The sequence below is a fragment of the Oncorhynchus keta genome, chromosome 23 (assembly GCF_023373465.1).
Source record: "Oncorhynchus keta strain PuntledgeMale-10-30-2019 chromosome 23, Oket_V2, whole genome shotgun sequence".
Lineage (NCBI taxonomy): Eukaryota > Metazoa > Chordata > Actinopteri > Salmoniformes > Salmonidae > Oncorhynchus > Oncorhynchus keta.
The window spans coordinates 30,614,925-30,628,259 of NC_068443.1; the positions used below are offsets into that span (position 1 = coordinate 30,614,925).

Genomic DNA, 13,335 nt, shown 5'->3' on the forward strand with positions numbered 1-13,335 from the left:
CATGGGTCTCCCGGAAGCGACTTGCTGTGACAGAGCCTGGACTCGAACAAGGATCTTTAGTTGCAGTTAGCGTTGCAATGCAGTGCCTTAGACCACTGCACCACTTGGGAGGCCATGACCTGTATTTTAACCTTTATTTAAAGCTTATTAATCAAACTTCCCCTGTGTATTATTATTTCAGATGGTCCATTGTAATTCTCATTTCTGGAAAAGGCTTAAAATAAAGGTTAAAATCCAAGTAATGTTGCATGTTCTGCTAAAACAGAGGGCCCTAGGAATTGTGAGTCAATGGTCATCTATTAGACATTTATTCAGTGATTGTCTTCGCCTGACAAATGTGTTTTTATTATTTCACAACTAGGACGTTGCTGGGCTCAGCACAGGCAGTGTGGCCGCCTGGTCTTCTGGTCCCAGTGATGCTAGCCTTAGCAGCAGCAGAGTCAAGTACAATAGAGCTAGGGGAAATAAAAACAGAGAGAGAGACGCGCTGACACAGTGATGTAGGATGGTGGGGCTAAAATGCCATGGCTGAATTTACTTCCCAGTCCACCCCTGTGTGTGTATGCGCACGCGTGTTTCTCACTCACCAGATCTCAACCCAAGTGTACACTTATGGGAGATTCTGAGTGTTCTCCACCACCATCAAAACACCAAATTATGGAATTTTTCTATGGAAGAATGGTGTCGCATCCCTCCAAGGTGCATTGAAGCTGTTCTGGGTCGTGGTGGCCCAAAGCCATATGAAGAACCTATGTTGGCGGTTTCTTTATTTTGGCAGTTACCTGTAGGTACGCATACAACTACTTTTAAAAAAAAGGACAGAGGTTGCAGAAATATGAGAACACATCAGAACTGATACATTAGGCTACAAGCCACTATGTTACAGCTTAAACATGGTACAAATCTAAAATGCTTTCATTATGATACATCATTACTATGGTAACCAGATCAATAAAGTCATAACAGAGTGTTTACATGTGTTACAGATATCCAGGTACAGGTGACATAATGAATAAAGGTGAGGGGGCCGTATATGCCAAGTGTCTGTAGGAGTGCTGATCTAGGATCATTTCACAGCTATAACGTAAACCAAAACATTATGTGTTTTTTTGCAAGCGATTGCAGTAAAGAGAATTGTTGAATAAGATGTGCATGCTGAAATGTGTTCGTAGAACAAAAACATGAAGACATGGTGCATTTATTGACAACAACCATGATAAATATATTTCATCTGTCGTGATTTCAGAGTTGGGAAAACAATTATCATAAGCCACAATGATTTGAAGAAGGCTGGAATATCACTGTGAGGTTAACTCAGCCAAGTTCTGGAATTATTACTGTTAACACTATGCTGATGCTTTGAAAGACTTTAAACATGCATAGACAAATAGTGTGCAAACATATTTGGTTTAGTTAAAACCCAACAGACAAGTATTTCATTTCGTTGTCTCTTTGGTGGCGAAGTACTATACATATACATATATATACTATTTCCCTTAGAGGATAGACGGGTCGTAGTTCAACTTAGCTCTGATATAGTTTGCATGTAGTTTGTTGAATTATAAAATAGTCATTGTGAGCAAGCAAAACCCTCCACTACTAACATTATAATAAACCTTCTCTTTAGTCCTCATTGTCATTGTACATATTTACATATTCATATGTTGTACATTCCCGACATAAAACAAGGCAGCAAAACCTGCTGTAACAGCCGTAGCAAGAAAATATATATTTTGTTACAGTCCTCAATCATTTTATTTTAAAATATGGATTTTAAAAAATGTAGAATTAGTTTGAACACATACTCCCTTTCTTACTATTGCACTGGATCGTTTCTAAGTGGAGAGAGATAACGATGCAACTGATGTGAATAAATGAATATCAAAATGTATATATATTTTTTTACAATTGCAAGTCATGTAAATAAATGATAATTTAAAAAAGGGAAAACCCCTCAAAAAGTTGTTCATGGATTTAAAAGCAATTGTATGAAAAAGGCAAATACGTTTGCTCAGGGGCCGTATATGCCAAGTGTCTCCGAGTAGGAGTGCTGATCTAGGATCATTTCACACCTAACTATGTAATTGTATTCATTGTTATCCAAAAAGCAAAACTTATCCTAAAACAGCACTACTCTATAGACACTGCTTGACACTTACAGTAGGGCCCTAGTGGCAATGCCACGTTGGTGAAGACTTGGTTAGGTCCTCCTCTACCTCTTACAGTGTAGTCTACAGCTGCTGGAGAGTTTTTCTCAGACCATCCTCACTCAACTCATACCTAGTAGCAAAGAGAAGAGAAACATTGTAAAAATATATATATATTTTTAAAATATAGAATAACAAACACTCAGTCTTATTCTATGCTTGATTCCTTGATATTCAGATCTTATGATGAAAGTTCGTATTAAATTCTTCAAAGTAGTCCCCAAATATGTGTGTGAACACGACTGGACTTAATCGTACTAATAATTGTACAAAATAAATAAATAAACAAATGAATTATTTCACTGACCATTGTGTCCATCCCTTGACGATATCCTCGTGAGTCAAATCCACCAGCACCTGTCAAGATGACACGATATGAAGGAGGAAAAGTGAGCTTTGGACAGGTAATAATGTGTATTCAAACTTACTGTATGTTATCGAATAACAGAAGGGGCATGCATGGATAGACACAGTTCTGCAGCAGGAGGAGAGGTCCAGTCTCACCTTCCCCAGCAGCCCTTTGTGTTTGGAAAAGATATTTCCTCCATTCTTTACCGCCACATCCAGAGTCCTCCTGTGCAACTCCACGACCGACACGCCAAACTCAAATCTGAGAACACATGCACACAAACAATTCAATTATACAACGACTACCAGTAGACTAGCAGTAAATCCACTGGTGCTTGATGATAAGAGGAACAAAGAGGAATGTTGAAACTTACATCTCATCGTAAACAGGGTTCAGGTCCTTCTTGTGCGTGTGGGTTTTCCTCCTCCCAGACCTTCGCTTGTCAGGTAGAAGATAGAGCCGCACATACGGATCCGACCCATGATCTGTGAACGCAATCAGGTTTCTGTGGCGAGTGGGAGAGAGAAAGACAGAGGTAGAGAGATAGATTAAAAAAGAACACACTGTATCACATCATTTGGGGGTAGCCCTTTACACTTGTACACAGGTTGAAAATGACAGATTTGGGCACTGATAAGCGCCTAAATTGGAACACAGTGGCTATACAGTAAAATACTATAAATGATATCAGAGCTCAGGCTCTGCGCTTCACAGCACTGTATGGCGTGAAACCCTAAGTTGTTCTGAACAGAATGAGCCTGTTTGTCTGTTGTGAAGAAAATTCAACGCGGCACACCTGAATGCACTTATGACTCCTTTCTATGAGCACAAAATAATTACAATATTTTTCTCTGAATTGCCTTCTGAAAGCCAAACACTGTAAGATCATATTTTATTACTTAGCTAGTCATTTTGGCAATAGAACAAGCTTTCAAATGATGCCCAACTGACCATATTGCAATTTATAATGGTCAATTTCTGGATTGCATAAACAACAGTAATTGTCGGTTGGAGGGGATGCTGGGTTGTGTTCCAAACAAAAACAACTACAAGTGTCCTTGCTCTAGTTCCTCAATGGCAAAGCTAGGAAAGCTAAAAAATAGCACCTTATAGTTGATGACTTCTTTCAGTCATAAAAGTGCATTGAAATTGCTTAGGGAGTGTGGCCAGACATTCAGATTTCATTATCAACACATGAGGTGAAAAGTACAGCAAATGTAACATGCACATAAAATCAACATTGTAGTGTTTGGATTCAGTCTTGTGTCAAGTGAACTATTGGGTCCTCAACTTTGGTCTAATCATTTTCTCATAATCTCCAAACTGTTCCCTTTCAATTGCTACCATGCTTACGCTTTTCATATTGTCTGTAAAAAAACAAACATTTACATTTAGCTCTGTCCATATAGGCTAATTCCCACAAGTGTAATGGGTTAAAATAAAATGATCCAAAATGATTATAATTATTGCGCATCAAGTCTGTGGTCAAAGAAAAAGGCTTGTAAATTGAATAAAAATGAGTGGATAAAGCTGATAACAGAATATGATACATTCTCCAATAGTTAGTGTATAGAGTAACATGTGGAAGCTACAGTGTGGATGCATCCTAAATGGCCTTTGGGACGAGGGACCTAAGTCTCCCGCCATGTCTCTTACCGGCAGGCATGCAAAACCACAATGAGCTTGTTCCTCTGAGGGCTGTGTCGGACAGTCAATTGCACCTCACCCAGGGGCAAATGACCGGCTGAGCCACTGTAGACAGAGACCCACACATTAGTCACATTGTTCTGTAACAAAACAATCATTCACATTAGGTCTGTAATATAATCTGCAGGTTAGTCAATGTCATTGTATTTCTTTGTATTGTGTCACAATGTGGTACTTGTATTTTGTATTTTATTAGGGATCCCCATTAGCTGCTGCTACTCTCCCTGGGGTCAAAACACACTAGGACACTTACATTACACATACAACTAAAGATAAAACAGTACATCATATAACACTGTCACACCACCACATATCCACAACACAAAATGTATGATACCACCATACAACAATATATGTGTGTGTAAAGTGCGTGTGCTATTGCCCGTGTGCGTATGCATGCATCTGTACCTGTGTGTGTGTGTGTGTGTGTGTGTGTGTGTATGTGTCTCTTCACAGTCCCATAAGGTGTATTTTTATTAATTTTTGTATCTGATTCTACTGCTTGCCTCCGTTACCTGATGTGGAATATAGCTCCATGTAGTCACTCTATGTAGTACTGTGCACCTCTAGACTGTTCTGGACTTGTGGATTGTGAAGAGACCTCTGGTGGCATGTCTTGTGGTGTATGCCACAAATCTCTCTTTGGGCACCTGACCACACTACTGAACAGTAGTCCAGGTGCGACAAAACTAGGTCCTGTAGGACCTGCCTTGTTGCACTATTATAAAGTGGCTGTTCCACTGGATGTCATAAGGTGAATGCACCAATTTGTAATTCGCTCTGGATAAGAGCGTCTGCTAAATGACTTAAATGTAAATGTAAATGTTGATAGTGTTAAGGCAGAGCAGTGCTTTATTATTACAGACTTCTCCCCATCTTAGCTATTGTTGTATCAACATGTTTTGACCATAACAGTTCACAATCCACGGTTACTCCAAGTACACCTCAACTTGCTCAATTTCCAAATTATTCATTACAAGATTTTATTGAGGTTTAGGGTTTATTGAGTGATTTGTCCTAAATACAATGCATTAGTTTTCAAAATATGCAGGACTATCTTATTTCTTGCCACCCATTCTGAAACTAACTGCAGCTCTTTGTTAAGTGCTGCAGTCATTTCAGTGACTCAAGGCTAGTGGCATGTCAATAAGTAAAGATAGAAAAAAAGTAAGGGGCCTAGACAGCTGCCCTGGGGAATTCCTGATTCTACCTGGATTATGTTGGAGTGGCTTCCATTAAATAACACCCTCTGTGTTCTGTTAGATAGGTAACTCTTTATCCACAATATAGCAGAGTGTGTAATGCAACAACAAATGTGTTTTTCCAGCAGCAGACTATGATCGATAATGTCAAAGGTCGCACTGAATTTAAACAAAACAGCCCCTACAATATTTTTATCATCAATTTCTCTCAGCCAATCATCAGTCATTTGTGAAAGTGCTGGGCTTGTTGAATGTCCTTCCCTATAAGCGTGCTGAAAGTCTGTTATCAATTTGTTTACTGTAAAATGGTGTATATCAAATCAAATGCATTTGTCATGTGCTTCGTAAACAACAGGTATAGACTAACAGTGAAATGCTTACTTACGGGCCCTTGCCAACAATGCAAAGATAATTTTTAAAAGTTATATAACACAAGGAATAAATACAATGAATAATGATAACTTGACTATATACAAGGGGTACCACCACCGAGTCGATGTGCACGGGTACGAGGTAATTGAGATAATACAGCTGTACATATAGGTAGGGGTAAAGTGACTAGGTGTGACAGATTAGACAATAAACAGTATCAGCAGCGTACTGTATATGATGTGTCAAAAGAGAGTCAATGCAGATAACCAAATAGCCCGGACTAACAATTTAGCAGTCTTATGGATTGGGGGTTGAAGCTGTTCAGGGTGCTGTTGGCTCCAGACTTGGTGCATCGGTACTGCTTGCCATGCGGTAGCAGAGTGAACAGTCTATGACTTGTATGTGCATGTATCAATGTGTTTGTGTGCGCTTGCGTTCATACATGCTTACTTCTGCAACTCGCTCAGCCTCTGCTGGAGCTCCTGTGTGGCGTACGGGTTGGAGATGTCCGAGGCAATACTGACAGTTGACCCAAAGTGGGCCAGGTGTTTGTGAGAGCCAGAGATGGCCAGGTTGGAGGTGCTCCTGCCTGCGTCGGTTAGGCCGATGCCTACCGGGCCCCCTGAGTAGGGCTCGCCATCCCCCCCTCTCCTGTGGAGCTCCTGGGTCGAGGCGGCCACAGATCGTGAGAGGTCTGAGATAGGGACAGGGTTGGGGGGTTCGGCGCCGGGCGGGCTCTTCACGGGGATGGGGTTACTAGTGCTGGTCTTACGAACCTGCAACTTCTCCTGACACAGAACCTGCACAAGTGGGACAAAGAGGTTGGAAAGGATAAAAAAAGTATTATATGAGACAGTGCACAAGAACACTTGAAGAATGTGTAGTATAATTGAATCAAAAGCAACATTTCTATAATTGCATTCAGGATAAAGGCCCAATGCAACCATTATTATTTTAATATCCAATGCATTTCTGGGTAACAATTAAGGTACCTTACTGTAATAGATTTCCATAAAATTGCACATTTTGGACACAGAGAGGAAAAAGTTTGTACATATTTTCAAGACCTGCTCCATTTAATTTATTTATTACATTTACATTTTTCTATTACGTTTACATTTTTTTAACGGAATTTCCTTTAGGCTTGGCGTATTTAGCAGGACATTTTACAGCATAAAGCTCACTCATTTAAGTGACTCACTCATTCGAGTCTTTGGTTCAAAATAAATAAGTACCGACACATTCTTTTCAGTCTTAAATAAAGAATATTTTTTACCAATCTGCTCATATTGTGTGTGTGTGTTTAATCATTTGTTACTTTTTGGTTACAATGAAGTATGTAAACAAATTGAAACAAATAAATCCTATTCATTATGAATAATCAGATACGTGTTGCGAATTAATGATTATATGGAAGAAAGGAGTTCCAAAAGCCAACCAGTTACCCAATAAAATAACAGCGATTTATTTAGCCTAATAGTTTTTATGACTCCAGACAGTAGGCTATTATTCCTCTGTATGAATCAATTTGTCTGCATGTATATTCAACAGTTGGATAAAATAAATCATGCCATGAATTAATAACTACTATATACATTTTATTTTCACAATGCAATGAGGCACATCGCCAACTTAAAATCGCTTTAAAAGAGCCTTCTAATAACCTAATCAAAACGACATTTTATTAGTCACATGCACCAAATACAACAGGTGTAGTAGACCTTACAGTGAAATGCTTACTTACGATCTCCTAACCAACAATGCGGTCTAAATTTTTTTTTATAAGAAATAAATGTAACAAGAAATTAAAGAGCAGCAGTAAAATAACAATAGCGAGACTATATACAGGGGGGTACCGGTACAGAGTCAATGTGCGGGGGCACCGGTTAGCTAAGTTAATATGTACATGCAGGGGTGCAAAAGAAGGGGGGTGTCAATGCAAATAGTCTGGCAAGCCATTTGATTAGACGTTCAGGAGTATTATGGCTTGGGGGTAAGAAGCCTCTTGGACCTAGACCTGGCGCTCCGGTACCGCTTGCCGTGCGGTAGCAGAGAGAACAGTCTATGACTAGGGTGGCTGGAGTGTTTGACAATTTTTAGGGCCTTCCTCTGACACTGCCTGATATAGAGGTCCTGGATGGCAGGAAGCTTGGCCCCAGTGATGTACTGGGCCGTTCACACAACCCTCTGTAGAACCTTGCGGTCGGAGGCTAGGCAGTTACCATACCAGACAGTGATGCAACCAGTCAGGATGCTCGAGATGGTGCAGCTGTAGAACCATTTGAGGATCTGAGGACCCATGCCAAATCCTTTCAGTCTCCTGAGGGGGAATAGATTTAGTCACGCCCTCTTCACGACTGTCTTGGTGTGCTTGGACCATGTTAGTTTGTTTGTGATGTGGACACCATGGAACTTGAAGCTCTCAACCTGCTCCACTGCAGCCCTGTCAATGAGAATGGGGGCGTGCTCGGTCCTCTTTTCCTGTCGTCCACAATCATCTCCTTTGTCTTGATCATGTTGAGGGAGAGGTTGTCCTGGCACCACACGGCCAGGTCTCTGACCTGCTCCCTATAGGCTGTCTCGTCGTTGTCGGTGATCAGGCTATCACTGTTGTGTCATCGGCAAACTTAATGATGGTGTTGGAGTCGTGCCTGGCCGTGCAGTCATGAGTGAACAGGGAGTACAGGAGGGGACTGAGCACGCACCCGAGGGGCCCCTGTGTTGAGGATCAACGTGGCGGATGTGTTGTTATCTACCCTTACCACCTGGGGGTGGCCCGTCAGGAAGTCCAGGATCCAGTTTCAGAGGGAGGCGTTTAGCCCCAGGGTCCTTAGTTTATTGATGAGCTTTGAGGGCACTATGGTGTTGAACGCTGAGCTGTAGTCAATGAATTGCATTCTCAAATAGGTGTTCCTTTTGTCCAGGTGGGAAAGGGCAGTGTGGAGTGCAATAGAGATTTCATCATCTGTGGATCTGTTGGGGCAGTATGCAAATTGGAGTGGGTCTAGGGTTTCTGGGATAATGTCGTTGATATGAGCCATGACCAGCCTTTCAATGCACTTCATGGCTACAGACGTGAGTGCTATAGGTCGGTAGTCATTTAGTCAGGTTACCTTCATGTTCTTGGGCACAGGCACTATGGTGGTCTGCTTAAAACATGTTGGTATTACAAACTAGAACTGGGAGAGGTTGAAAATGTCAGTGAAGACCCATGCCAGTTGGTCAGCACATTCTCGCAGTACACGTCCTGGTAATCCATCTGGCCTTGTGAATGTTGACCTGTTTAAAGATCTTACATCAGCTGCGGAGAGCGTGAATACACGGTCTTCCGGAACAGCTGGTGCTGCCATGCATGTTTTAGTGTTATTTGTCTCGAAGCGAGCATAGAAGTAGTTCAGCTCGTCTGGTAGGCTTGTGTCACTGGGCAGCTCTCAGCTGTGCTAATTTTCCTGTAGTTTTATGTCACACTGTACTAAACATCTGCATTTTGAAACAGTCTTTTTTACAAATCGAAATTGATCATATATTTCTACTACTGTAGAAGCTGTGTTTTTAGAATTAGAATCCCACTCTAGGCTTACAGTGATGGACATTGGTCACAGTTCGCGCCTTGATGAGCCATTCAATTGGCGAAAGTGGCGGATGTTGGTGAATGGCTGTGGTTCTTCAGGAAGAAAATACATTCTTTAAAATGAAAATAATCTTAAATAAAGGCTAGGATACGATATCAACAAGAGAATGGCGAGTCACACTTGAATTGAAATGACCCGATTGAATTAAAACAACCAAACATCCACCTTTAAACATCCAAATAGTTCATACAATATTCTGCCCATATTTCCACTTTTGAAGGACTTGTATTAACGGATGTTTTAGGTGCAGTAGGCCAACATAGGCTACTGTAAAATGAATGTTCTTTTTGTAATATCATCTCAAACTGCAGTGGTCAAATGATGTGAGCAAAGAAGCAAACACTGATTGTATTAACAGATGTGTGCATACAATTATATATAGATTTACATTTTAACCATGAAGCGTATTCACAATTTTGCATGCCATGATGATCTTTCCTCAAGCGTAGATGTGCTCAAAGCTGCTCTCTGGTGGTTCGAACGAGCATTAACGGCAAGCACAGTAACACGCCGTACCACGCTATACCGCAGTATTACGCAACTTTTAATTGAGGAACCACTGTACATAGGGAATAGGGTGCTATTTGGGATGCAGACACATGTGCATGACTATAAGAGCCCGATTCAAACCCTCATGGACCCTTACCCTCAGTGCCATCTTCATCTTGATGGTGGAGTTAGTCCCAGAGCTCTTGAGATCGAAGCGCTGGTGCAGCGTCATGTCCTCAGCCTCTAGGAGACGGGCTAGGGGCAGGCTCAGAGTCCCCAGGGAACAATCGTGTTTCTCATCCTTTACCTGAAGGGGGAAAGGGGGCACATGTGTTTTTTTTATATGAAAGCGGAAGTTTGTGTCAAGTTACTGTAAATTCTAGTGCACTTACAAATAGGCAGTGCACAGGTACTACAGTAGCTGGAATTTACAGACCCGAAATTCCCTCTCATGCTCCGTGCACCCCGAATTTCATAGATATGCTGAGTTTTGTAAACTAGCAGACAAAATCAGCCAAATCCCACACCATAATCACACTAAATCATCTGTAAGGCCATACAGTAGCCATAGTGTGTCACAAATACTCTAATACTCTATTTGGTGCAGCCCTATTGGTTTAGAGTGCACTAAATATGGAATAAGGTGCAATTTGGGACACCCAACTTAAAAAAATAAAAAATAAATAAAAATAATTGGCTCAGTTTCACACTAGAATCCCACCGTAATACCACCTTTGTCAAAATCAACTGTAAGGTCACACCCGTCTTCCCAGTAGCCTACTTGGTGTGTGAACTGCTGACTTTTGCAGAAAGCTGTTGACACATCAACCAGGATTAAGGAGCAGGGCAATTTGTGACTTGTTTGTGGCTGTATTGGAGGGGAAGTGGTTTCACCTCTCCTAGGCAATCAGCAATTAGTAGAGGGAGGTATGCTCTCCACCGCTGCTAGACAATTAGTGTTAGTACTTCAGTCCCCCCTGGTTTCTCAGCGGCAGCTGTCAGACCGTCGCCGAAACAAAGACTGTTCTGCCAGGTTCTTTGAAGAAGGAAAGAGGAAGGCTCCACACCACTCTCTCACTTTAATATTTTACCCAGTTATTTTCTGATGATCTCATTTAGCTCTTTTGTCGCTTTGGCAACTATGTGTGTTTTCTATACCTGTTCCCTCTCCCTGTAGGCTTTACAGACGCTCCCCACCCCTTGGCTGCAACCCTTCTAATTTAGTGTACCCTGCGCGCACAACCTATGTGGAATTCCGGGTCACTGGCAGCATTTGAAACTGCCGATCTGCGGTCAAGAACGCAGAGTTCATCACAGCCTCTGTTGCCCTTTAGTCCCTGGCGGAGACATGGATCACGCCAGAGAACACTGTTACTCCAGCTGTTCTTTCATCATCTGACTACGGTGGTGGCACAGACCTACTCCTTTCTCCTAAGTGGAGATTTTCTATTTTCTCCCTCTCACCTGTCCATCTCCTCATTTGAATTCCAGGCCGTCACTGTCACTTCTCCACTCAAGCTTAAAATTGTCATCTATCACCCACCAGGTGCCTTTGGAGAGTTCCTCAATGAGCTTGACACTTTGATAAGGTCATTTCCTGACGATGGCTCACCGCTCTTCGTACTTGGCGACTTCAACCTCCTGACATCAGCCTTCCATTAATTTCTTTCCAACTATTTCTCCTCCTTGCCTCTTTTGACCTCATAAGGAAGGCAATACGCTTGACTTCATCTTTACTAGAGGCTGCTCGCCTACTTATCTCACTGCAACATCCCCTCCAGATCTCTGATCACTACTTTGTTTCCTTTTGTCTCCAACCCTAACCACTAAGCCCCTACCCATGCTCATGTGCCGTCGCAATCTTTGCTCTCTCTCCTATCATTTCTCCCTCATCCTAAATACTTCTTCCTCCTGTCTCCTGATTTTGCCTCGTCGACCCTATCCCATTCTACTCCCTTTCCCCATTATGACTATTCTACTCACTTTCCCCATCCTGACTCGCATTCCTTCAGGCCGGCTCGGCCCTCCCTTCTTGCTGCGTGGCATTGTGAGCTTACAGAACAGGACTGCGGGCAACGATTCTTCTGGAGGTCCTATCCTTTCACTCCTTCCTCTCTACCTTCTCTTCCTCTGTCACCACTGCTAAAGCCACTTTCTTTCACTCTTAATTTCAAGCTTCTGCCTCGAACACTAGAAAACTATTCCACCTTCTCCTCCATCCCATCCCCCTCCTTAATCCTCCATCCCCTTCCCTCACTCTTTGTGGACGACTTTGTCAACCACTTTAAAAAGAATGTTGACGACATCCGCTACTCACTCAGCCTATTGAGTCCACTGGTCTCACTCACAGAGAACTACCCTTAACCTCTTTCTCCCCTCTCTCCAGATGATTGGCTGCCCGACAACCTGCCCTCTCGACCTTATCCCCTCCTCCAGGCAATCTCTGGAGACCTTTTCCCATTCCTCTCTTCACTGGCTGCGTCCCCTCTTGACTTCAAGATGGCCCGAGTCGCTCCCCTCATCTGTCATCAAAAACTATAGACCTGTATCCCTTGTTTTCTTTCCAAAACAATTGAGCGTGCTGTCTCTGATCAACTTTCTCATTATCTCTCTGAACAATCTTCTTGACCCTAACCAGTCTGTCTTCAAAACGGGTCACTCAACAGAGAATAGCTCTTCTCTGTGCCACAGAGGCTCTCCGCATTGCCAAAGCTGACTCTCTCTCCTCTGTTCTCATCCTCCTAGATCTATCCTCTGCCTTCAACACCGTGAACCATCAGATCCTCCTGTCCACCCTCAGGGCGTTTCAGGCTCTGCACACTCTTGGATTGCATCCTCCCTGGCAGGCCGCTATCTGTGTCTGCACCACATACTCTCACTCCTGGTGTCCCCCAGGGCTTGGTTCTAGGCCCTCTTCTCTCTATACACCAAGTCACTTGGCTCAGTCATATCCTCACATGGTCACATCGCCAATCATTGTTATGCAGCTGACACTCAACTACTTGGCACCTTCTGACACCCAGGTGGCTACATGCATCTCTGCCTGCCTGGCAGATCTCAACTTGAATGTCGGGCCACCACCTCAAGCTCAACAAGATGGAGCTGCTCTTCCTTCCGGGGAAGGCCTGCCCACTCAAAGACCTCTCCATCACGGTTGACAACTCCACAGTGTGGAGTGCAAAGAGAGTGCCAGAGTGCAAAGAACCTTGGCTTGACCCTGGACAGCACTCGGTTGTTCTCTGCAAACAACAAAGCAGTGACCCGCTCCTGCAAGTTCATGCTCTACAGCATCCGTAGAGTACGACCCTACCTCACACAAGAAGTGGTGAAGGTCCTAATCCAGGCACTTGTCATCTTGTCTGGACTACTGAAACTCA

General features: G+C 42.7%; 1 protein-coding gene across 3 annotated transcripts in view; it reads right to left on the reverse strand.

Annotated features, from left to right (window-relative positions):
* Positions 1 to 752: 752 nt before the first annotated feature.
* Positions 753 to 13,335, reverse strand: part of LOC118402155 (extended synaptotagmin-2-like) — a 54,870-nt gene continuing 42,287 nt past the window's right edge. For all 3 annotated transcript variants that reach the window (XM_035800130.2, XM_035800131.2, XM_035800132.2), the window contains exons 17-23: positions 10,116 to 10,265; positions 6,288 to 6,637; positions 4,213 to 4,308; positions 2,930 to 3,061; positions 2,712 to 2,817; positions 2,515 to 2,564; positions 753 to 2,280 (exon numbers count right to left, since the gene is read on the reverse strand). In XM_035800130.2, coding sequence (XP_035656023.1) covers positions 2,232 to 2,280; positions 2,515 to 2,564; positions 2,712 to 2,817; positions 2,930 to 3,061; positions 4,213 to 4,308; positions 6,288 to 6,637; positions 10,116 to 10,265 — 933 coding nt within the window. In that variant the 3' untranslated portion in view covers positions 753 to 2,231. The remainder of the gene's footprint in view (positions 2,281 to 2,514; positions 2,565 to 2,711; positions 2,818 to 2,929; positions 3,062 to 4,212; positions 4,309 to 6,287; positions 6,638 to 10,115; positions 10,266 to 13,335) is intronic.